Source organism: Cibotium barometz, chromosome 23, assembly GCF_041138505.1.
Source record: "Cibotium barometz isolate CiBa-2024 chromosome 23, ASM4113850v1, whole genome shotgun sequence".
Classification (NCBI taxonomy): Eukaryota; Viridiplantae; Streptophyta; class Polypodiopsida; order Cyatheales; family Cibotiaceae; genus Cibotium; species Cibotium barometz.
The window spans coordinates 25,158,979-25,184,866 of NC_141068.1; the positions used below are offsets into that span (position 1 = coordinate 25,158,979).

Consider the following 25,888-nt stretch of genomic DNA (forward strand, 5'->3'; position numbering starts at 1 on the left):
TACATTCACATTTGCATCTTCATAGATTCCATGGAAAGCTTCAATTTTTATTTTTCCTTGCATGGGGCAGCCACCTCTTGCTTCCAATCTTCTTTAAATCACCTGTAATCCACAAATGAGAGATAATACCACTCACCACCAATAGGGCCAAGCTTTCAAATATGATTAATTTGGTGTGCTCCATATCTTCTAGCTTCACAAAAGAGAATTGCTAGGGGTGTTTTTGGGGACTTCTTAGCACTAGGGTAAGCTGTGAACAACTGAGAATAAATAGAAATTTTGACGTGATTCTGTTGTTATTACGTTTATGACCTTTGATCACGACCATGATTTTGTGAAAATCTATTAAGTATAGACGTGATAATTTCAAGTGTTTGCAAATCCATATTTTGGTTAGTTAAAGTCATTTAATGCACTTAAGGTCGGGAAGGCTTGTTGGTGTGTGACGACATCACCCCTAACGATAGTGCATCGAACCAGCCACACTCCTCCTACCAAAGAAGCTTAGGGTCAGCTCGCATGGCTAACACATAAAGGAGTGTGTTTGCTTTGCAAAAGCTAAATTCTTTTGAATCATTGAGTATTGATGAGGAAACCATGGAGAATAAAGACCCAAAGGTAGAGGCCAACAACTAAGGGAGGAACAATTGCCAAGGGGAGCCCCTTGGTACAATATACTCTGAGAGTTTAAAGGGATCCTGTAAGTGCCCAAAGAATAGGGGCAATGTATTTTCCCACTTCTAGAGAGCTAGAGATTGGGGAAAGAATAAGAGAAGCACAAGGCCAACTTAGAAGGCTTGAACAAGAGAATATCAGCTTAGATCTCTACATAGAGAGTTGTCTAAGAGACGTGCCTTTGATACAACAATGCACAAAGAAGGTTCTTCCAACCTCATGGATTATCATGAAGAGGACTTGGTCACATGAGGTAGTGCTAGGGAGATTAAACAAGTAATAGAGGAGGGTATGACACCTCTAGAGCCTACTCTAAAGGAGTCTTAAGAGAAGTCCTAACCGTCATGAGCACCTCTCTCAAGCAACGATGACCTATCAAGAGAAACTCAAAGAAAACTTACACCAAAGCTAAAGTAGATGCAATGTTAAGAACCCTAGAGTTTCAAGAGTACATGAGAGGCATGATGTTATATGAAGGGAACTTAGGAGAAGCAGTCTTGGACAATGAAGTATAGAAGCTATTCTAGTACATGAACCAATGATACATATAAATCGACATTCTAAAGCCACAAGAGGATGAGGCAAGGATGGATGACTATAGGAAGGATGGCATAGAAGGCCCCACCATAGGAGCCAATTAGAGTAACCCCTCGTATGGGAGTCACAACACCTACTAACCTGTTAAGGATGGCTGAAGAAATAGGAAGGGGGTTGCTAGGGAGTTAGATACCACGCTGGCACCATAAAGAGAAACACCAGTCAAGCCCAATCATGTGGCAAGATTAATGTCAAAATTCTCAGGTGATGGCGATGTCATACAACACCTATCAATATGTAACCCTTGTGATCTGATCAATCACCAAACAAAAATATTTATGTCATCCCTTACACTAGAAGGGAAAGCACACCAATGGTATTTCTCGCTTAAGTTGGATGATGAGACAAGATTAATTTCCCATGGCTTAAGAGTGTATTTGTATCTATTTTTACATGAAGTAGAGATAAGTATAGCCCTATGGCAACATCAGTCTATGAGAGATTACATCTTACACCTAAGAAACCTGAACTCAAGGTGTAAGACTGGGGAGAGGTTGATAGATGAGTAATTGCTACCATGCTTTCATAGGGGAGTGAGGGATACAAAGATGCATGACTATTTGTTGTTGGTCAAGCCAACATCACTTGATAATTGTTGCAAACTAGCCATTGACTTTAAGGATAACATGCTTGAGTTACCACAACTTGATGACACCAAATTTTTCACTACAGTAGCTCCATCGTATGTGTCGGGCCAAAAGAGCATGATAACCTCCGAGAGATAAATAGATATGACTCTAGATGAGCTAAGCACTGCGATTATAGATAAGGTAAAGCTAAAAAAGGTAAGGGATGTGCCCACGAACCAACATATATATCCCTGGAGAGTTGGTATGGTACTCAATATGTCAGCAAATCACACAAGCACTGAGTGTCCTCAATTGAGGCCTAGCACATTGATGTACTACATGCATTGTATGAGGCATCGCCCATTGATGTACTACATGCATTTTATGAGGCCTTGCTCATTAATGTACTATGCACATCATATGTGGCTTAGGAACTATGATATGAGTATGTGTAGGTCAACAACCTCAAGTGCCTTAATAGACGGCAACAGTTAGCTTTACCTGCAACACTTAGGCAAGGGCATGCACCAGAGCAGGAGCAAATTTGTCAAATGTGCAAAAACCGATGAGGGGAATGTATAGAGTACTTAAAGTTCCTATATCGCCACCTGTCCTACCACCACAACCACCAACACCTCACATAATGGAAATTAATTAAATGAACATTGAAGAGGTGCCATAAGAATGAAAATATACATAGTAACCTTGGCCAACCATGGAGGAGTTGGATGATGTTTGGGAGGTACTCCCATTACTTTCTAATGCAAGGGAGTGGTAGTATTCTAGGCTACAGTATAATGGAAGGGGAAGGAGATTAATGCCACAATAAGGAGAGCCCTACTGTAATGCTATCACTACCAAGGGCCTCACCATGTAGCTGAGTGTCCTCATCACAAAGCCATCACAATAAACCTGCAAAATATCCAAGTCAACACACACCCAAGATTGAGTTATGTAAAGTGTAGAATTGACCATCTAATCAAGGACTATCTTTATAGAGGCACTAGAGAGTCTTCAAATGGCCACCAATCCAACCATGAGACTCCGAATGATTGGGGTACAATCAAGGGTGGTGGTAACACCACTTAATGTCATAAATCGTGCACAAGAACTAAAGACCCTAGAAGCCAATAGAGAACCATTAGCTATATCTTCTATGCATAAATAATGGGAAGGTGAAGAAGAGAAAAGAAGGTGGGACTAGGAGACTCTATAGTGGTGGTGATTCAGGATGGTACAGATGAGGGAATAGTCGATACTGCTACCATTAAGTCAAGCCAGGAAAATGTAATGATGACAAGGAAAAAAGAAGTGGTGACACAAGAAGAAGCTAAATTAGTTGAGGAACCCCGGACATCAAAGTATCCAAATGCTCAGAAAGAGATCGAAAAACTAGAGACTACATAAGCCCTAGTTTGGGAAATCCAAAGGAGGAATGGTTGTAAGCCATGCCTGCAAAATATCCAAGTCAGCACACACCCAAGATTGAGTTATATAACGTGTAGAATTGACCATCTAATCAAGGATTGTCCTTATAGAGGCACTAGAGAGTCTTCAAACCACTGCGCCAATTTAATCATGGGACTCCGAATGATTGGGGTGCAATCAAGGGTGGTGGTAACACCACTTAATGTCATAACTCATCCACAAGAACTAAAGACCCTGGAAGCCAATAGAGACCATTAGCTAAATCTTCTATGCATACATGACGGGACAGAGAAGAAAACCAAAGAAGGTAGGACTAGGCGACTTTATAGTGGTGGTGATTTAGGATGGTTCAGATGAGGGAACATCAAGCCATGAAAATGTATTGATGACGGAACAGTTGATACTGCTACCATTAAGTCAAGCCATGAAAATGTATTGATGACAAGGAAAAAAGAAGTGGTGACATGAGAAGAAGCTAAACTAGTTGAGGAACCCTGAACATCAACATAACCAAATGCTTAGAAAGAAATCGAAAAACCAGAGACTACATAAGACCTAGTTTGGGAAATCCAAAGAGGAATGGTTGTAAGCCAGTCCTACAAAATATCCAAGTCATCACACACCCAAGGTTAAGTTATGTAAAGTGTAGAATTGACCATCTAATCAAAGACTGTCATTATAGAGGCACTAGAGAGTATTCAAAAACGACCACCAATCCAACCACGGGACTCCGAATGATTGGGGTGCAATCAAGGGTGGTGAAAACACCACTTAATGTCATAACCCGTGCATAAGAACTAAAGACCCTGGAAGCCAATAGAGAAGCATTAGATAAATCTTCTATGCATACACGACGAGAAGGAGAAGAAGAGAAAAGAAGGTGGGATGAGAAGAGTCTATAGTGGTGGTGATTTAGGATGGTTTAGATAAGGGAATAGTTGGTACTGCTACCATTGAGTCAAGCCAAGAAAATGTACTTAATGACAAAGGAAAAAGAAGTGGTGACATGGGAAGAAGCTAAACTAGTTGAGGAACCCCGGACATCAATGTATCCTAATGCTTAGAAAGAGATCGAAAAACCAGAGACTACATAAGCCCTAGTTTGGGAAATCCAAAGGAGGAATGGTGTAAGCCAACTGGGCTACTAAAATAGTCTATCCTAGGCAAAACACCACAGGGGAAGCAAAACAAGTAAATGTGCTAGAACCTATATTAGAACATAGCAAATGTGAGACCAACTCAGAAGAAGGAGGAAAGAAGAGGGAAAGAACGACTTATTCTAAAAAATGTTTAAGAAAGGAGAAGGATATCTCCTGTATGACTCAATAAATCTGGTCCTAAAGTCATATAGTAATGATGTTTGGTCGAGACCAAACACCCAGAGATGTGGTAAGGCTAATAGCATTTCTTTCCACAGATATTAAAATGCCAATTGGAACCTAGCACGAGGAAACACCTAACTCTGGATTGATTTAAAAGATTGAGTGAAGAAAGGAAGAATGTATGCCGATCCACCAACCAACAAGGAATTACTTTTTCCTCTTGAGGAGGATGTCAAAAAGGTTGGAGGAATGGATGACCTACCCGAGCTCGTTCAAATTTTGGTTATAATTAGATGGGAAACTATTATGAGAGTGATGACACGAATGCAACACTTCTAGTGGTGCATGATGGTTATCAAGCTCTTGCAATCCTTGATGGTGGAGCCGGAGTAAGTATTGCCACAAAGCAATGTTGGGAAAAATGGAAAAAACCAGTCTTAAATCAGATGAACCTCATTGTAAAAATGGTTGACGATACCATGTCGTGGCCTATGGTGGAGGGAGTTTTGCAGAACCTAAAGATGAAAGTCTTCTCATTCCATTACTACCATACGTTTATAGTCGTAAATTTATTGGACACGTGGATTCATACGATGTACTTTATCCCTAGTTCACCCCTAGTTCACTTAAGATTCGACGGTGCTAATTCAATGCCAATCGAGACGCCTCTTTCTAGCCATAGATCCTCGTTGACACATGGCATGTCACATAGTTACGAGGTCCTCCACTTAAGGCAGGACCAAAAACTATTAATCTCATTAAATCTGAGGCCTTTTCAGCAGAGGAGGATGCGCAGACTGTGATATGCATGCATGCTATGACAGATGCTGGGTGCGAAGATCCATAACAATGAGCACGGTGGAAGCTAGTCGCCTCAGCCGAATGCACAATCTCAGGTGAACTTCCCCATCCGTGTGAGCTTTTCCAATCGAGCTATTTCCTATCTCTTCGAACTTTCTCAATTCTGTTGTTAATGCAGAAAATGGGTAGATGCCAAGCTCTTAAACACCACACCGTATGGATAGCTATGGAAATAATCTTTTTCTGTTTCAGCTTTTCCTCCACAATTGCCTCTTGCTCAGAGAAAAACCTAGCAAAACCTTGCAGGAAAAGAAAGGGTCCATCAGTATACAGGTCGAATGGCTGCAACAGAGGCTGCACAGTTATGCAAGTGAGTGTGAAAGAAGCCCAACAAGCTGGAGGGGCCAAACAGCTTACTGCTTGCAAGACTGCAGGAGTAGTGCCCAAGAAAATTTTGAGGGCGCCCACATCCAGGAAATCTGAGCCGGACCCACAGGCCACGTGGACCAAAATGATGACGGACATCGAGGAGACAGGCACTCCTGTACCAGTGCTTAAAGTCTACAAAAAAGCAGGGAGACTGTCCAAGGCGACAGTGGTGGGCACCCTCATGCGGTTCAAGAAGCTCAAAGAGTGGAAATTTATCACTGAGGTGAGTTATTGGTCTTTCTATTGGTAGGCACTTGAAATTTGGTGGTCAAAAAGGTGGGTTACATACGTCCATACCATCAAATGAAGTGCTAGATATGTGAAGACATTGAAATTGGCCCATACAAAACTCTTGCCTTCTGCTGCTTGAATTTGTGGTGGGTGATCTACATTGGACCTAAAACCTCTCCTTACACTTGGCCTCCAGGCTGGCTTTCGTCTGAAACGCAATACCTAGGCTGTCATTTGTATGGCTTTAGGCTACTTGCATGAAACATACTTGCTTGGCTCTTGAGCTCGTGCTACTTAGCATCCTTTGTTTTGATTGGCATCCTGTCTTTCAGGCTCCAAAATATCATAAAAAATGTCATTATATGTGTCTGTATTATGCCCAAAATTTGTCCCAACTATTGGTGCATGCCCTGGGAACCTGGGTGTGCCTATTGGGCTGCCAAAACTGAACCAATCTACCCACATCCTACCTCTGTCTAAACTTACCCTTGATGAATATCCACGTGGCACTAGATTAAGGTGTGCATGTGACATTCCCTTTTTCGAAACTCATGAAAATTTCCATCATGTTCTTCAAGATCTTTAGGCATCGAACTTGTTGTTCCTCTCTTTGCTGAGCTTCGCAGAATGCCCGTTACGCTTCTTGCAGAATATGCTGTTCCCAAGTAGATTTCACTTTGGAAGCCATGCCTACCATGAAGAGAAACACACCTTTGATGGGTTGCACACTAAGACTTGACCCCTTTTTGCATGCAAACTATTGCTATATGCAAGATCTATGTAGGAAGCTTATGGCACATGCACAAAGCTGGTTGCAAATGCAAAAATGCAAACCCTAATCTGGACACCTATACAAAAGCGCAAACCACGCATGTTTTTGGTGCTTGGCATATGCACTTGTGCCTATAGTCACAAGAAACGTTTTGAAGTTTTTTCGGTTCGAGGTTTTGGAGGCTTTGTTTTGAAAGGTTTTGTCCCTCAGCCTCAAGGTTTTGAGGTTTCAAAAATCAATATTTTCATTGATTATAAATATTTAAAAAACATCCAAAAACATAGTATGATGATGAAAAAACCCTCTAGGTTTTGAGGTTTTTAAAGGAGGAGTTGCACATAGACATGATTTTCCCTTGCAGCCACCTGTTGGCAAGTTCCAGGGGCGTGTTTGGACCAAGAGTGCAACGTTTCGTGCACCGGGATAGTGGGCAGCTAGGCGCCCATGGTCCGGAGAGGTGTGGACAGTTTGGGCACATCCTTTTGTGGTCATGTTCATTTGGCCTAGTTGGTAGTTGGCCGAGTAGTCCTATAGACACCTCCTTTATAAGGGTAGGTCTGAAGGTCATTCTAGGCATGGTCCATACGCAAGATTATGCAAAATGAGAATCTAGTTTAACGAATTGCAAATTGTTGGTATTGGAGCCTCGGAAACTTGCAAATTTCGTTTCATCCGTGTGCGTTGACTGCGTAGATAGAGTAGAGCACCTAGATTCCAATAACACCTAGATTCCAAGAGTGCACAAGTTCGGGTTTGAGGAAAGTGAATATTTGGGTTCTCTTTATTGTACCTGGGTTAATTTGGGTTTGGGGAAAGTGAATATTTGGGGTCTCTTCATTGCACGTGGGTTAATTGGGGTATATTGTGCTTCTTGCCCATCAAACCCTTTGTTGAGAGATGTAATCGCGGTGTTGTGTGTATGTGGGAAAGCACCCTAGAGGTGCAAGATATTGTGTGTATGTGTGTATGTGGGAAAGCACCCTAGGGGTGCAAGATATTGTGGTGAGATAGAAATGCCACATGTAATATTGCAATGTATCATTGAGGGGGAGTGTTGAGAGATAGCGATTGCGTTTGTGCAATGCTACATTGTATGGATGATGGATGATGGTGAGTTGTGGAACACCTCGATTAAGAGGGGGTGTTGAGAGATGTAATCGCGGTGTTGTGTGTATGTGGGAAAGCACCCTAGAGGTGCAAGATATTGTGTGTATGTGTGTATGTGGGAAAGCACCCTAGGGGTGCAAGATATTGTGGTGAGATAGAAATGCCACATGTAATATTGCATGGTGTGTGTGTTGACCAAAAGAGTGGAAAAGGAGTTGCCACATGGATGATGATGTGTAAAGTGGGATAAGGCTTGAGAGCCTATATCATTGTATGGTTCATTGTGATATGCAATACAAGGGAATAGTGTTGAGTGTGCAATCTCCCTCTCTCTCTAGTCATGAAGTTTTTAGTGTGGTTTAATCCACCTTAATCTTATGCTTAATCCATGTCCTTCACCATGATCAATCCCATTTCTAGAATCTTAACACCCTTTCCTCATCATGCAGGGGGAAATCCCTCACTTGGTCCTTGATCACTTCGTATTTGTCGTGGATTCACAACTCACTGATTTGCTTCTTAGCATGAAGGCATCCATGGATGAGTAGCGGCTAAAATGGAGACTATATCTGCCCATCTCGATAGGATGGAGTCGCGCCTCGAGCACCTAGTTTTGCGAATCTGGAACCTTCAAGGGCCCGAGCTTTAGAGCAAGTGTTGGACAATTCTGAGGACAAAGTGGCAAAACTTTCTGGAGGAGGATTTTTCACTTCTTTGGATGCAGGCAAGGATTTACTGGATGAGCTTCGCTCCGAGTCTAGCAGTCATCATTCCACACTTGCATGTAGTCGGTAGGAGAGACGCAGTTCACATCACTGACGGTCTCCTTCGTGGAGTCTCTCTCCACTGAATTCTCTGGATAGTTCCCGCTCGCCTTTACCCACTGGGACTACCAGTTTGCCGAGTTCTTCCTCCATGCCTTGTGAGGAATGAGCTCAATTATTGAAGCTTCTAGTTCAATGGGAAGATGGACCTTGCAATTGAATTGAGTAAGATCCAAATAGGTAAGCTTTAGATTTTCTGCAAGATATGCAAGAGATGCCTAAGTTAGCCAAGGAGAGTGCAAGAACAGCTTAGGAAAGAGCTCAATCTTATGCTAACTAACGTAGATCTTCAAGAATCTTGGAGGTGGACAAATTGTATTCTTGAAAATACCAAAGGATTCCAAGACCATGCATACACGAAAACATTACAAGTTGTCTTCCAAGTATTGTGGATCATTTCAAATCACGAGGAAGATAAGTGATGTTGCTTACCACTTGGATCGTTGATCCATTGAGTTTTTCATGCCAATCAACTAAAGGAAAAATTGGGTGACTTGGACTATGTAAGCCGAGCGGGGCGTGCAGTGACAGACTCAATCATGTGTCCAAGAGATAAAGATATAGAGAGAGAGGGGAGAGAGATAAAGATATAGAGAGAGAGAAGGGAATAGGGATCTTGCACAATACACCACACTGAGTGGGGAACATGTCCCGCTCCCTTTCAGGAATCTATTCAGGAACAATCCACGGGCACGCTGGCTAGGATCGATACAATCAATGAATACAAAACAAACAAATATGCCGATGTAGGATATCCAAGTCGATGTCGATTGTAATATGCGGAAGCTTCGGAGAAGGATCGGTACTTCAAAACTCAGAAATCAGCACTCTTTTCGCGACGGAATTAACGCACAAACTGAAAGACTATGTGCAGAAAATAGAGAGAGAAGGGGGAGATGGAGAGGACACAGTATTGGGTCCCAATTACCCTCTGTAGGGCCCCCACCACGGATGGTGTATTTGCTTTATTAGAATGATGTAAATCTGAAACAAAAACAAAGTACTTGACCTTTTCTTGGCTGGAAAACCTGCCCTTGACCTTCAGTCCTTCACCCCTTAGCTTTAGCAATGTTCTTGGCTGTCCTGGCCCTTGGTTGCTTGGAGCTCTTGGTGAATTGTGAGATGATCCCACTGAGATCTTGGCTGGGCTTTTATACCCCTCCCTTCATCCAGTCGGCCAGCTAATAAAAGCTCCACGACTGTGTTTATTCCAATAAAGTGTTTTCACACTATTTTCCCTGCAGTCCAGCCTGCGCATGCTTCTGGGCAGCACCCTGGCTGCTGGACAGTCAACGCATGGGTGTGGGATTGCTCCCTACACCTGGCCGACTAGCTGGGTGGGGTAATAGACCTGTAGGCTGCCTGTCCAGCAGCTTGAAAGCTGGCCGACAGCCCCTTTCAGCCCATGCCATGGCTGGTGGGCATATCTTGGGCTCTCTTGGCCCCTTGGGGGTGGTTCTACACCTCCCCCATGCCCATACTAAGAATGCAAATGCAAATCCTTGCACTGGGGTAGCCCTATGGGCTGGCCCCATCTCTACATGCAAACCTACATGCCTACAGAGGCCTGGCATCCAGTTGCAAACCAGATACACAGCACATCTGACATCATTCCAGAGGGAGACTCACAGCGCGGACTGGCACTGCTTCATGTGCAGGACAATGCACACCTGACCTCGGACGACTGAGATGGATCCCTGGCTGACTCGTCCCGGACTGGGCTCACATGGGACCAGTTCGCCATCCCAGGTCCTGCACCTTCTGTACAGAAATGTCTACGTGGCATCCAAGTGCGGGATGCACGTGACATCCCCTTCTGCTTAACTTGACGGAAGCTGCATAGCCTCCAAATAATCCGTCAATAAAGCCGGATAGTCTTCGAAAAATTCTTTGTCGAGCCATACCGCTTCATGAGTTCCTCGGTCTTGAAACTTCGTGAGGAACTGTCGTAGTCTTCGGCCTGAGCCATGCTTGAAACGGTGCGGAAGGATTTGTTCTGGAACCATTACTTCTGCTTCATCAATGATGTCTGGTTCTGCTTTGTCTTTGACCTCTGAAGGGGGTGGACCTGCATATGGCTTCAACCAACTGACATGAAATACATCGTGCATAGTCCAACTCGGAGGTAGCTTTAACTGCATAGACACCTCATTAATCTTTTTCCGGATGGGGAATGGTTCGAAGCTCCTGAAAGACAACTTTGGGCATCGCTTGCCCACCTGCTTTAATCTTTGCTTCATAATCCGAAGATATACCCAATCTCCTTCCGAAAACTTCATGTCCCTTCGGTCTTTATTGGCCTGTCGAGTGTAGGCCTCTTGCGCTTTAGCCAATCTGTCTTTAACGGACTCTAGGATCTCCTGGTAAGACTCCGTCACTCTGTTCGCCTCCGGTACTGAAGACGAAGTCCTGGTTAACAACGACTGGAAAGGCCTTCCAAACGCTGCCTCATATGGAGTCCTGCCAATAGCTGAAGAAAAAGAGTCATTCAAAACAGCTTGAACTAAAGGCAAAAACGATTCCCACTTACCTTGCTGATCGTGGACATAACACTTCAGCACATCAAAGGCCAACTGGTTGTATATCTCTGTCTGGCCATCTGTCTGTGGGTAGAATGCACTGGAAAAATTCAACTTAGTACCAAAATTATCAAACAATGCCCTCCAAAAATGACTGGTAAACTTGGCATCTCGGTCTAACACTATGGTCCTAGGAATCCCACCAATCGGGTACCAATGCCGAATGAATAGCTGGGCAACATCCTCGGCGGTCACATTGGCCCTGCAAGGAATAAGCATCACAAATTTGCTGAACCTGTCAACAATAGTCAAACACTGTGTATTACGCTTACTCGGACTGGGAGGCAGATTTGTGACAAAGTCCATCGAAATGTCTTGGAAAGGACCCTCAGGAATTGGCAAAGGCTGTAACAACCCTACCTTCTTTCCACGAGGAGCTTTCACCTTTTGACAAATGTCACAGCGTTGTACATATGTAAACACATCACGCCTCATCTTTGGCCAATAGTATTGCCGTTCTAATTTCTCCAAAGTCGAATTCATGCCCCTATGACCACCTGTAATGGCGTCATGGGCATCATGGAGAAGAGCTGCCCGGAATGATTTCCTGACACAAAGTCGGCCTTTGTAGTAAAGCCAACCATCGCGTATCAGAAAATAGCATGGTCCTGTGGCATCCAATGCCTGTTCCCACTGCGTACCGAATTCCTCGGAATCCGCGTACGTGTGCTTCATGTCTTCTAGTCCTGTACCAACAAGGTCCAGTCTAGTGGTATGAATCGCGGATACTTGTCCCTTCCTGCTCAAAGCATCGGCCACTGGATTGGCCTTTCCTGGAAGGTACTCAATCATGCCACCAAACTGCTGGAATATCTGACTCCAGCGGTGTTGTCGATCACTCCACTGTGCACTTGGCATCGTCTGAATCCAGCGCAATGCCTGATGGTCAGTGCGAACCTCGAAGTCACGGCCATACAGGAAATGTTTCCAATGTTTCAAGGCCTGTATAACTGCTAGGAGTTCACGATCATAGACTGAGTAGTTCTTTTCAGCGGGCAGTAACTTACGAGACATGTAAGCTACTGGATGACCATTCTGTTGCAATACACCTCCAATTGCGATGTTACTCGCATCGGTGATCACCTGAAATGGTTCGTCCCACGAGGCAAGGGCTAAACAAGGCGCTTCTGATAAAGCCACCTTGAGGTTCTGGAATGCCTCCAACGCTCGTGGAGTCATTCGAATCTTTTGCCTCCTTGTTGTCACATCCTTTAGCAGATCGGTGAGATCTGCCGAGAGATCAGAAAACTTGTCAATGTGGGTGGAATATGCCTGGCATATACCCACAAATGATCTAATGTCATAAGCAGTCTGAGGTACTTCCCAGTTAACAATCTCGGCTACTTTAGCCGGATCAAGTCGAATGCCTTCGGCACTGATTATATATCCCAAGTAATGTACCTGGAACAGATAAAATTCTGACTTTTTTTCATTGATATAGAGCTCGTTGCTTTCCAGCAACTTAAGGACTTTCTCCACATCAATGTCATGCTGCTCAACTGTAGCTGAAAATATGAGTATGTCGTCCAGAAATATGAACACACACACTCCAATCAACTCCCGGAAAATACGCATCATCATGCGGTTAAATGTAGCTGGGGCGTTCGTCAAACCAAATGGCATGACCACAAATTCATAGTGGGCCCGTTCTGTACGGAAAGCTGTCTTGGGGATGTCCCCCTCAACAATCCGAACCTGGTGGTACCCACTCTTTAAATCCAATTTAGAGAACACCTTAGCTCCATTCAGCCTCTCGAGAATATAGTCGATTCGAGGCATCGGGAATCTGCTCTTGATAGTCAGCTTGTTGAGTGCACGATAATCGACACACAACCGAGAAGACCCATCTTTCTTCTTGACAAATAAGATCGGTGCTGCAAATGGCGACACGCTGGGGCGGATGAAGCCAGCTTGCAACAATTCTTGGAGTTGGCGGTCCAACTCCGATTCCATTGCCTTAGAAAGGCGATACGGAAACTTGCTCGGGGGTTCCGAGCCTGGGAGGAGATCAATCTTGTGATCCTCCGGTCTGGACGGGGGAAGCTGGGGAGGGAGACTGTCCCGAAGAAAAATCTTCTGGAACTTTTCATGGAGAACCGAGTACTTCTCGGAAGCATTGGCCACCGTCTGGGCTGTCTGGATGTAAATCATCGCACACTGTGCGCCTTTCCTGACTGCTCGCTTAGCCTGCAAGTGGCTTATGAGCGGAAAGTTTGGAATACCTGGCTCACACTTAATGGTCACCGGGGTGTTTGACACATTCCGATCAATCTGGAACGTGTGCTTGTTCCACTTGACATCAGGAAGAAACTTGTGAAACCACTGGATACCCAAAATTATGTCTGCTCCTACAAGAGGGGCAACCATAACGTAACGCACAAACTCTATGCCCTGAATCACTAACTTAGCACCTAGAGCTTCATACTTGACGCTCGTTGTCATACCTGTGCTAAATCCCTCAACTTGTTTATCCACCGGAGTTAGCTCGAAACGGGCACGCCTAGCGGCCTCTTCCGTGATCACATTCTCCGTGCTGCCGCTGTCAAACAAGACAACGACTCTCTGGCCACCGATGTAGCCAAAGGACTTGAGCAATTCGTTGCGCTCATACTCCTGGTCATGGGCGCCCTTCTGCTTATCTTCGAGCTCCCGGCTAATAATTGCTCCAACTGAAGCACCGGGGTTTGAAGAACTAGGGGTAGCCGCTGGGGTCTGTGTGGGAGCTGTGCTCACCACGGAAGCTGTGGAGGCGGCGGCGGGCTTTGGAGGCTTCTTCGGACAATCCCGAGAAGTATGTCCTTTTGTGTGACAAAAGTAACATCTACCCTCCTTCCTGTACTGAGCAAGCTCCTCAGCACTCAACTTGCCACCTGTCTTGCCTGCCTCCGCTTTCTGGTCTGGAGTAAGCTTAGACGCATTGTTCGAGTTCTTGGAGCCAGAGGCTCCCGGGCTCTGTCCTGGGGAAGACCCCGTCTGGTTCTGGCTTTGCCCCCCGAGGCGTTAGCCTTGGGAGAAGCCGGCTGGGAAGTCTTGGGTTTGCCACCATTGTGTTTCATTTCTGCACTCTGCGCAAGCGAGAGTGCGTCCTCAAAGGTGGCTGGTCTAAACATACGCACCTCCCATTGGATTTGCGTGTCCAGGCCATACAAAAACTGCCCTTTCTTGTCCGAATCAGATAAGCCTAATTGTAGACACAAGGTCGAAATTCTATTGGCAAACTGAAGGACTGGTTGCGCGTTCTGACGCGCTCCCCTGAACTCGTCTTCGAGTCGCTCAAGGTAGTGGGGCGGTAAAAACCGCTGCTTAAGGTCACGGACGAACTCGTCCCACCCATAAGCTGCCATACCTGATCTGGTGTGGGCATGAGCCCACTGAGTCCACCAAGGAATGGCCTCACCTTCCAAATACCAACTGGCTAAGATCACTTTGTCAATATCCGTTTTCCTAACTGCGGCAAAGTAAGCTTCAAATTGATGTAACCATGAATACAGAGTAGTGGGATCGAGTTTACCATTATACTTACTAAAATTCATTTTCTCGGGAAAATGATTCGAGGGCGCCGCCGGTGTCAATCTGGCATCCAAAGCTCGGAGGTAACGCTCGTGTTCCACTCGTCGCATGGCGTCGTCTTCGCGTTGTCGAATCTCCAATGCACGCATCTGCCTCTCAAGCCAGGAGCTTGGCTGCGGCTGTGACCCCTCGAGAGGGTCCCTGTGACGAGGATCTGGTATCTGGGAGACGGAAGGAGAGGGAGGAGGAGATGGAAAACGCGACGCTGGAGAGCGAGAACGCTCCTCCAGAGCCAAAATCCGCGCCTTCTGCTCATCCAACTTGGTTGTCTGATCTGCGATTGCTCGCATCATCTGCTGGAACATGTCTTGTACACTCAAGCCGGGTGCCCTAGCTGGGCTGCTGGGTGCACTCTGGTCCCATGGTTCTGGTTCTCTCTCGTCGCCGAAGTTCGCCATAGCGGGAAAATGCAGTTCCTTTCCGGAACGCAATCTGACCATCCACTATCTGTGTGGGAGACTTCCGGAGGCTTCCGGAGGCTAAAACCAACCGTCCTTCGAGGGACAGGAGTCACTCCGAAAGGGGTAGTCCACCGGCGTCTAAAAACCAACCACACGAGCGAAAAAATTTTCTGGTTTTCTTTGCTGAATCTTTGTCCTTGAAGTGAGCTCTGATACCACTGTAATATGCGGAAGCTTCGGAGAAGGATCGGTACTTCAAAACTCAGAAATCAGCACTCTTTTCGCGACGGAATTAACGCACAAACTGAAAGACTATGTGCAGAAAATAGAGAGAGAAGGGGGAGATGGAGAGGACACAGTATTGGGTCCCAATTACCCTCTGTAGGGCCCCCACCACGGATGGTGTATTTGCTTTATTAGAATGATGTAAATCTGAAACAAAAACAAAGTACTTGACCTTTTCTTGGCTGGAAAACCTGCCCTTGACCTTCAGTCCTTCACCCCTTAGCTTTAGCAATGTTCTTGGCTGTCCTGGCCCTTGGTTGCTTGGAGCTCTTGGTGAATTGTGAGATGATCCCACTGAGATCTTGGCTGGGCTTTTATACCCCTCCCTTCATCCAGTCGGCCAGCTAATAAAAGCTCCACGACTGTGTTTATTCCAATAAAGTGTTTTCACACTATTTTCCCTGCAGTCCAGCCTGCGCATGCTTCTGGGCAGCACCCTGGCTGCTGGACAGTCAACGCATGGGTGTGGGATTGCTCCCTACACCTGGCCGACTAGCTGGGTGGGGTAATAGACCTGTAGGCTGCCTGTCCAGCAGCTTGAAAGCTGGCCGACAGCCCCTTCCAGCCCATGCCATGGCTGGTGGGCATATCTTGGGCTCTCCTGGCCCCTTGGGGGTGGTTCTACACCTCCCCCATGCCCATACTAAGAATGCAAATGCAAATCCTTGCACTGGGGTAGCCCTATGGGCTGGCCCCATCTCTACATGCAAACCTACATGCCTACAGAGGCCTGGCATCCAGTTGCAAACCAGATACACAGCACATCTGACATCATTCCAGAGGGAGACTCACAGCGCGGACTGGCACTGCTTCATGTGCAGGACAATGCACACCTGACCTCGGACGACTGAGATGGATCCCTGGCTGACTCGTCCCGGACTGGGCTCACATGGGACCAGTTCGCCATCCCAGGTCCTGCACCTTCTGTACAGAAATGTCTACGTGGCATCCAAGTGCGGGATGCACGTGACATCGATGTCGAGGCACGAGATCTTTGATGCCGAGCACACCACGGGGATGACCCACAAGTATCTCTCACTGGGCTAGTACCAGATCCAATATCCAAATCCAAATTGAATGATTCCAAATCCAAGTTCCAAGTCCAAGCTCCAAGTTCCAAATCCAAGTCCAAGTTCCAAGTCCAAGTGCAAGTCCAAATCCCAAGTTCCAAGTCGAATCTCCAAGCCCAAGCCCAAGCCCAAGCCCAAGCCCAAGCCCAAGCCCAAGCCCAAGCCCAAGCCCCAGCCCCAGCCCCAGCCCCAGCCCCAGCCCCAGCCCAAGCCCAAGCCCAAGCCCAAGCCCAAGCCCCAGCCCCAGCCCCAGCCCCAGCTCCAAGTCTAAATCCAAATTTCGAATCTCAAAGATGGACAGCGACGCTGCACAAGCGGCGGTTGGGTTGAGCTAGGCGGCGGTGGCTTTAGGGTAGCCAGGCTGAGTGGTGGCCGGGCTGGGTTGGGCTGGGCTGAGTGGCGGCGAGACGGCGAGTGGATGACGATGAGGGTCTCCTTGCTTTCCACAAGCTTAATGTCCAAAACAAGAGGGCTCTAGCTTCTTTTATTCTTAGGGAGGGCCTTTCTTTTTGCCATAAGCAATACTTAATGCTTTGCTTTTTTTAGTAATAATAAAATACTGCTCATCTTTTGCCAAAGTTCTTGATTTATGCTTTTCTAGCTTCAAGGCCTTGTTATTTGGCCCTGGAGTTGCTTTTTGGAAAAGCGCCCTTTAGCTTTTTGGTTTGTCATCTATGTTGATGACTTGATTGTCACAGGAGATCATGCTACAGATGTTATGCATGTCAAGAAGGCATTGAGTGTTGTGTCACATAGGACTTTATGCTTCCCTTTGTCTTTAGAAATCTTGACTGCGGATGTTGCCTTGGATACCCATTGAAGGGTAGGTGACTGTGGTGTGCCACGAGGTACAAGATTAGGTTGGAGAGGTTTGGGGATCCATATGGTCTGATTGCCTTCATAGTAATGTCAGGCACGGAGAAGAGATTTTGGGATCCACTGAAGGGTTGAGTGCATGGGTTTAGGGTTCGGTCAAGGGTCAGAATGCCTAGGAGAGCGTGTAGGTTTACGTCGATCATGTACCCTGTAAGCTTGAGGTTGGTGAATGGGGGGCCTACACTGGGGACAATAAACTTTGGATGCCTGTTGTGGTGAGGGGGATGGTGGGACCTTTTGGGGATCCACAATGGAGATGCTCCCTCATAGTAGCCTTGGGCTGCAAGAAGTTGCTTGGGCACTGAGTGTTGAAATATTGAACCTTGTGGAGATTTGTTAGTATGGTTAGCAGTATTAGTTTGGTTATGTGATGTGGTATGGTAGCTGCTTGTGATCTCGTCGTGTGAGAGCGCACTTCCACTATGTGTGGTGGTGGTGTGGGTGCTCAGTCTCCTCTTTCCAATGGTGCCCTAGGCTCACGGTCAACTCACTTTGACTTTTTCTACTTTTGCCTATTTTTGACCAAAACTGGTGCTTTTTCTTGTGCCAACTTCATGAACCCTATTTCCATGCTTTCATCAATCTGTCCAAGTGTCCGGGCATGTGTTCCATCATGTGAAAAAGAGCTAGGAGGGCCAAATAGTTACATCCCTCCCTCTTATATCGCAGTTATCCTCAACTGCGGACTACAAGTGTTCCAAGCACATCCATATGTTCCATGTATACCAATGTGTTCTAAGTACATCAAGTACATCCATATGTTTCAAATATTTCCCAGTACTAGCCCTATCGGGTGAGCTTGTGCATCTGGTCTTTCCCCATATCTGTGGTGTCATCTGCTCATTTGGTAACATCTCTACGTCTTATCTCTGACGAATGGCTTTGTTCTTGATGGTACTTCTTTAGGGCCTGTCACACATAATAAATGCATACTTACCTTTTGCAAAAACTAGATAGAAACTAGTCAACAAACAAGTATGCATCATTCGTGTCTACTGGGTACTCAAGGTACTGGCCTGGTAGTCTGGAGCCCAGTGGACTCTCACATGCCATAAATCCAAGCATTGTCCACACATGAAAAAGAGCACACAAAGTCAAAGAAATTCAAACATACATCAGTATGCAATGCACAAGTAATGATCCTTCTCTTCATGGATTGTCGTGTCTGGTTTCATCGAAAACCGTGCTGAGCTATCTGGCTCCCGAGGGAAACCGCTCAGACTAAGGCCATTTGGTCACTGGGACCGCCTGAGAGTTCGCTCAAGGCTATCTGGTCATTGGGATTGCCCAAGAATTCGCCCAAGGCCATCTAGTCACTAGACCGCCTGACTATGAAGTCCAAGATATTTGGCATCGTTCCTGTCCAATGGGTCATCTGGCATTGTTGCCACCCAAATACAAATCTTCCTCCTTGGGCTACTATCGGGTATCGTTGCCACCCAAACTAGAGCATGTCCAAAGAACCATTATAAGCAGAATAATGATCAATTCCAGTCCAATATATATACAATGAAGGGGGCTAGAGGCACCATCCCTCCCTCTTGAATCTGTCTACATCGCAAGACGTCCATATCTGTACTTCAAATACATCTGGACCAAACACTTGCTCATAATCTTGTAGTATATCTGGATAGTCCCTGAAGTACTTTTTGACCATTGTCTTTCATCTTTTTCTCATAAATTGGAACACAATCTGTTTTGGTTCTCCCACCCATGGTGGATCCTCTAAAACAGGCTCCTCTAGGAGTAACCTATACATGGTTTCCATAAACTGTCATGGAAGGCAGTCTATATCCTCCAGTGATCTGAACGGTCCAACCAATAGCAAACATGGTTGATCTTCTTGGTATCTTGCGAAAGGTCCATATACCATCATGCCCTGACTTTAGCAATCCAAAGATAAAATCCATAGCAGTACTCTCCCATAGAACATTCAATGGGTGCAATAATCCTGCTAGCTTTTGTTGATAAAATTGATCATATGACAAAACCAAACATTCTCGAACATATTACTCAATGTTCTTTCTCATACAAGGCCTAATAAAAGTAGCTTTCCAAAGCTTGAGTTGTAGTCAGTATGCTTCTTTGCCCTACGTAAGGTGGAGCATGGATTTTCTTTGTTCACTTAATCCTTTGTTTCACATAAACGGGTTTACTTCATAAAAGAATCTTTCTTGATGGTAAGAAAATTTCTATTCTAAAATCCGTTCAATACAACCGTAGAAATCGTGATCTAAGACTTGCAAGGAATTCTTCATCTTGGAGAAACTGTCTAAACTGTTGAAAATCTCGGTACTCTATTGATGTCATGGCGGCGGTTTCATACCCTTGGTCTCTCGACATGGCTTTATCACCCCAAGAAAGTTTCTTCAGAGAAATCTTGCTGTGACACTGTAAGCCTAGTGGGGCGTGCAGCGCTCAACCACGTGTCCAAGAGATAAAGATATAGAGAGAGGGGAGAGTGAGAGACGGGGATAGGGGTCTTGCACAATACACCACGTTGAGCGGGGAACAAGCCCTGCCCCCTTTCAAGAATTTATTTAGGAACAATCCACGGGCACGCTAGCCAGGATCAATACAATCAATGAATACAAAACAAACAGATATGCCGATGTAGGATATCCAAGTCGATGTCGATGTCGATGTCGAGGCACGAGATCTTTGATGCTGAGCACACCACGTGGATGACCCACAAGTATCTCTCACCGGGCTACTACCAGATCCAATATCCAAATCCAAATTGAATGAATCCAAGTCCAAGTCCAAATCCCAAGCCTAAGTTCCAAGTTCCAAGTCCAAGTCCAAGTCCAAATCCAAGTCCAATTTCCGAGTCCAAATCCAAGTCCAAGTTCGTCCAAGTCCAAATCTCAAGTTCCAAGTCCAAGCTCCAAGCTCCAAGACCAAGCCCAAGCCCAAGCCCAAGCCCAAGTCCAAGTCCAAGTCCAAGTCCAAGTCCAAGTTCAAGTCCAAATCCCAAGTTCCAAGTCCAAGCTCCAAGTCCAAGTCCAAGCTCCAAGTCTAAATCCAAATCCCGAATCTCAAAGATGGGCTGCGGTGGTGCTGCACAGGCAGCGGCCGGGCTGAGCTGGGCGGCGGTGGCTCTAGGGCAATTGAGCTTGGCGGCGGTCGGGGCTGAGCTGAGCGGCGGCGGCGAGTGGATAAAGATGAGCCTTGCTCTCCACACGCTTGATGCCCAAAACAAGAGGGCTCTAGCTTCTTTTATAATTGGGGAGGGCCTTGCTTTTTGCCAAAAGCAATACTTTATGCTCTGCTTTTCTCTTTTTGCTTTAATATTTTAGTAATAATAAAATTTTGCCCCTCTTTTGCCAAAGTTCTTGATTTATGCTTTTCTAGCTTCAGGGCCTTACTTTTTGGCCCTGGAGCTGCTTTTTGGAAAAGCACCCTTTAGCTTTTTGGTTCGGCTTAGTCTCCTCTTTCCAATGGTGCCCTTGGCTTGCGGTGAACTCAGTTTGACTTTTTCTACTTTTCCCTGTTTTTGAACAAAATTGGTGCTTGTTCCTGTGCCAACTTCATGAAGCCTGTTTCCATGCTTTCATCAATCTGTCCAAGTGTCCGGGCATGTGTTCCATCATGTGAAAAAGAGCTAGGAGGGCCAAATAGTTTCAGACTAAGTGTTTCCTTTAGAGGAACTGGTTTGAGAAGAGCAAACTGAGAACATTCCTAAAGAACTGGAGTTAGTTCTAGATCAACGTACTAAGCACTCAAGGAGTTCTTATGATGAGTACCTGATGAAGTGGAGGGGTAAAAAGTAAAGAAATGGGGGACTGGAAGAGAGAGGGACAAAGGAGCTCATGAGTGGTATAGGCAAGGTTTTTTTCTTCAATTTGGCTCTTTTGACTGGTTTATAATGCTTTCTATAGATAATTGGATGGCTCAAGCAGCAGAACTGGTGGACATTCAGTGAGCTGGATTATAATCTCCTTATTGCTGCATATGGAAAAATGGGTGAACCCGAGAAAGTGAAGAAAATAATTAGTAGTATGAAAGAGTCTGGATTGCAACCAAATGTTGCATCGTATACATCCCTCATTGAAGCTTATGGGAAAAAGGGACTATTATATGAGGCAGAGGGCATCCTAAACGAAATGCAGGAAGAAGGACCGACACCCACGGCACTCACATACCAAACAATGATTGGAGCTTTTGTCAAGGTAAATAAAATGGGAGGCGCGCTCCTTTCTTAACATCATGCATTGCGTTTTTTTTTTTTTGCTTTTTGATTCTCTTGCTATGGGTATAATGGATTTTCGTTCCTTTTGTATCAGGGAGGGAAGCATAAAGATGCAGAGAGAATATTTGAGAATCTAGAAGGAGACAATATTGTTAAACCGGACCAAAAGCTGTTCAACTTGATGATCCATTCTTATGGAAAATGTGGGAAGATCGAGGAAGCCATGCGGTTGTGGAGAAAAATGAAGTCATTGGATACTCCCTTGTCAGTTGTGACGTTCAACAGCTTGCTTTCTTGCCAACCCTCCGTAAAAGATGCAGAGAATGTCTTCCGCCAGGTATATAATACACTGTTCAAAAGAAACCTCTCTTGAACTATGCTGGGGAAGAGGAGAGGGTATAGGATGTTCGAGTTTATGCATGGGCTTAAAAGGAGACACTTGAAAGAAGAGGGTGAGTAAGGTAGATCTTCATTTTATGTAGTGGGGTGCTCTGATATATATTTTTCTTGCTATCTGACAGGTATTTGCTCATGGCAGATGCGGCACGCCAACATTAAACCTGATGTTGTCAGCTATGCTTCTCGGCTGAATGCCTTTTCTAAGGCTCGAAGAGGCGAAGAGGCACAATATTTTTTCAAAACAATGGTTGCTTCAGGAATCAGGTGTATTTTGGTTGTGAGCAAGGTCATATCTTTGCAGACACAGGCTGGCTTGTCTTGGCATTATAAGTGAGTTTTACCTGAAAGTGAAAAGACTTCAAAAATTATGTAATGCTGCTTCGCATGCAGGCCGAATTGCACTGTTTACAATATATTGTTGGATGCGTATGCTAATTGCAAAATGGTCAAAGAGGCTGAGTCTGTACTCAAAGAAATGAGACGTGAAAGGTAAAACCATGTATGGAGGAATGTTGTGTGTGTGGGTGTAGGTGCAGGTTTCTGTGTATGGGTGGGCGCATGGTCATGTTCTGAGTTGTTGTATGGTATTGACTATCTTGATCTCTACTGCTGCTTATAACAGATGCAGCCCAGACGTACGCTCCTTCACCACTTTGATGAATGCATATGTGAACGTTTCCAACATGGAAAAGGCCGAGAAGGTCTTGGAGCGGATGAAGCTAGCAGGGGTTGAGCCGAACATAGTAACCTATGGCACTCTAATCAAAGGCTATGCTGAAAAAGGGGATCTAGATGGGATGGTAAAGAAGTATGAAGAAATGCTTAGGCAGCAAATAAAAGCTAACCAAACTGTCTTTATGATAATGCTTCAGGCGTTTGGAAGGTATGATAGTCTAGATAGAGCCATGTCTTGGTTCAAGAAGATGATTGCCACAGGCCTTGCTCTGGATGGTAGGGCACAGAATACCCTATTGGCCTTGTCCGCAGCCTCGAACAGAAGGGAGGAGGTTTTGGAATTCCTTGATAGCCTATTGTGAGACATGGAACTACACCATGGGCCTGTTTCCACGTACTTTGAAATTAGTAACCAGTTGCTAGCTCCTTGCCTACTCTGAATCCTTGTTCACTTGGCAACCACAAAGAAGCCTGTTATTTTTTTTCTTTTCTTGCATCTCCAAAATTGCAACTGGTTGGAAATCTTCCAACCTAGCCTTGCATGGAAATTGGGCCCATCTTACTGGGGGTGGTTTCTCTTGGGTTTCGTCTTCCATATGAGAAGTCTCTTACCAGGGGGTGCTTCCTTGAGACCTAACCTCTTAAAGCCCAAGCACAGTGAGTTTGTAAAAGTTTTGTTATCAGAACGTTTGCCCTTCTATATATGACTATGGAGTCCAAGTCTGTCATGTGCACAGGGTGTATCTATCGTGTGCAGCACGCACACAAGACTAGCTTCGAGGCTTGGGGTAGCTTGGAGCTAGGTAGGCTGATTGGCGAGCTCGTCTAGGGATGGACTGACAGGCGGGCACCCAAGTGTGGACGGGTGGGCGCCCAAGTGGACGTCCGATGACCGGCCAAGAGCCTATAAAAGGGTGGCCAAGGTTAGTCAGTTGGTCGTAGAGTCTCGCGAGTCTTTGTGAGAGCTCTATGGTCAGGAGCCTGGATCTAGTGCAGACGTGCACCTGCTTCATGCGGAGGCCGGCAGCAATCTCGAGGACCGCGAAGGTAGCTTCGTGGCGGTATGGGACGTCATGGAGTAGAGATTGGTCTGTGCGTCTTGCTAGTTAGCTTAGCTCGTGGCTCGGTGGGGACAGCCAAGACTTGTGGGTTTCGCCCACAGCTGTCATGGTTGGGTGGTGAGTCAGGCCTGCACCCCCTTCATGTTGTTTGGCTTTGTTTTGCAGGTTTCGAGTCGTGTTTCAGGAGCGCTCTATGAGGAGATCCGTGGGGATTTGACAGTGGTATCAGAGCTCTTAGAGGAAGGGGAGTATGTCATGTGCATAGAGTGTATCTACCGTGTGCAGCACGCACACAAGACTAGCTTCAAGGCTTGGGGTAGCTTGGAGCTAGGCAAGCTGATTTGGCGAGTTGGGCTAGGGATGGATTGGTGGGCGGGCACCCAAGTGTGGACGGACAGGTGCCTAAGTATGGACGTCCGGTGACCGGCCAAGTGCCTATAAAAGGGTGGCCAAGGTTAGTTAGTTGGTCATGGAGTCTCGCGAGTCTTTGCGAGAGCTCTATGGTCAGGAGCCTGGATCTAGTGTAGACGTGCACTTGCTTCATGCAGTTGAGGCCGACAGCAATCTCAAGGCTCACGAGGTAGCTCCGTGGTGGTATGGGATGTCATGGAGTAGAGATTGGTTGGTGCATCTTGCTAGTTAGCTAAACTCGTGGCTTGGTGGGGACAACTAGGACTTGTGGGTTTTGCCCATGGCTGTCATGGTTGGGTGGTGAGCCAGGCTGCGTCCCCTTCATGTTGTTTGGCTTTGTTTTGTAGGTTTCGAGTCATGTTTTAGGAGCGCTCTATGAGGAGATCCGTGGGGATTTGACAAAGTCTGATTAACTCTCTCAAGTGTCCAAGTCCATTTAATCTTTTTCTTTTTTGAACATAACAAGTTCATCTTCTAAAATATAATATTACCCACACATGTAATTCTATTCTTTATACTTGAGTAATATATTATTATCTTAAAATAATCTCAAATTGATACATATCTTACTCAATTAAATGAACAATATACCATATTATTACCTTAAAATAATCTCAAGTGGTGTTGCCTAGGACCAAGAGGTCCTGGGTTCAAAACCCCCCTTGGTGCTTTCTCAGCATCGCCTACTACAGGTGGATAAATAAGCACCTCGGGTGGCTGTCTACGGACGGTGAAATTTGGTAACTATGGGAGGATCTTGGGCCAAAGGCTAGTTGAAGAAAGAAAGAAAAAAGAACCTCAAGTAATGAGTGCATTGATAAATACCTAGAAACAAAACTGTCTCCTTATTTTTTTTCCCAAGCAAAAATCCATCTATTAGTAGAAAACATACCGTTCACTCATGAGAAGTCTACAATCCTCTAAGGAGGTAAAGTGTACAAAGTAAACAAAAGAGGGGGTGGGGTACAACTCTCTAAAGGTTAATAACCACTTTGCAGGTTAACATGGCTTCATCCGTGGGACTTGTCATAATGCCCTTTTCATCTTAATTGCTTGTAGTGGAAACGCTCTTTCGTAAATGGCGTTGAACCTTATAAAGCAATCTTACCTTAAGCTGAATGCAAAATACATACGATGTGCATAGTACATTAATGAGCAAGGCCTCATAAAATGCATGCAGTACATCAATGGGCGATGCCTCATACAATGCATGTAGTACATTAATGTGCTAGGCCTCAACTGAGGACACTCGGTGCTTGTGTGATTTGCTGACATATTGAGTACCATACCAACTCGCCAGGGATATATATGTTGGTTCATGGGCACATCCCTTATCCTTTTTAGCTTTATCTTATCTATAATTGCAGTGCTTAGCTCATCTAGAGTCATATCTATTTATCTCTCTGAGGTTATCATGCTCTTTTGGCCCGACACATACGATGGAGCTACTGTAGTGAAAACTTTGGTGTCATCAAGTTGTGGTAACTCAAGCATGTTATCCTTAAAGTCAATGGCTAGTTTGCAACAATTATCAAGTGATGTTGGCTTGACCAACAACAAATAGTCATGCATCTTTGTATCCCTCACTCCCCTACGAAAGCATGGTAGCAATTA

The 25,888-nt window shown here is 45.4% G+C and overlaps 1 protein-coding gene across 3 annotated transcripts; it reads left to right on the top strand.

Annotated features, from left to right (window-relative positions):
* The first annotated feature begins 5,321 nt into the window (after positions 1–5,321).
* LOC147625777 (uncharacterized) lies at positions 5,322–23,243 on the top strand. 3 transcript variants are annotated; one of them, XM_086817339.1, is made up of 7 exons: positions 5,322–5,487; positions 5,699–6,044; positions 21,418–21,708; positions 21,823–22,065; positions 22,267–22,391; positions 22,518–22,616; positions 22,750–23,243. In XM_086817339.1, exons 1-7 carry the CDS (start codon positions 5,396–5,398, stop codon positions 23,162–23,164), a joined length of 1,611 nt encoding a protein of 536 aa, XP_086673465.1. In that variant the 5' UTR covers positions 5,322–5,395; the 3' UTR covers positions 23,165–23,243. The 3 variants fall into 3 exon arrangements, with proteins under 3 accessions (XP_086673465.1, XP_086673464.1, XP_086673463.1); XM_086817338.1 differs by having other exon boundaries at positions 5,323–5,487; positions 5,571–6,044; XM_086817337.1 differs by having other exon boundaries at positions 5,323–5,487; positions 5,645–6,044.
* The last annotated feature ends 2,645 nt before the right edge of the window (positions 23,244–25,888 follow it).

Coding starts and splice junctions, on each gene's coding strand:
- LOC147625777 (XM_086817337.1), top strand. CDS start 5,396: ATGCATGCATGCTATGACAGATGCTGGGTGCGAAGATCCATAACAATG. Junction 5,488..5,644: donor AGCCGAATGCACAATCTCAG/GTGAACTTCCCC, acceptor TTTCTGTTTCAG/CTTTTCCTCCACAATTGCCT. Junction 22,392..22,517: donor ATGGTTGCTTCAGGAATCAG/GTGTATTTTGGT, acceptor CTTCGCATGCAG/GCCGAATTGCACTGTTTACA.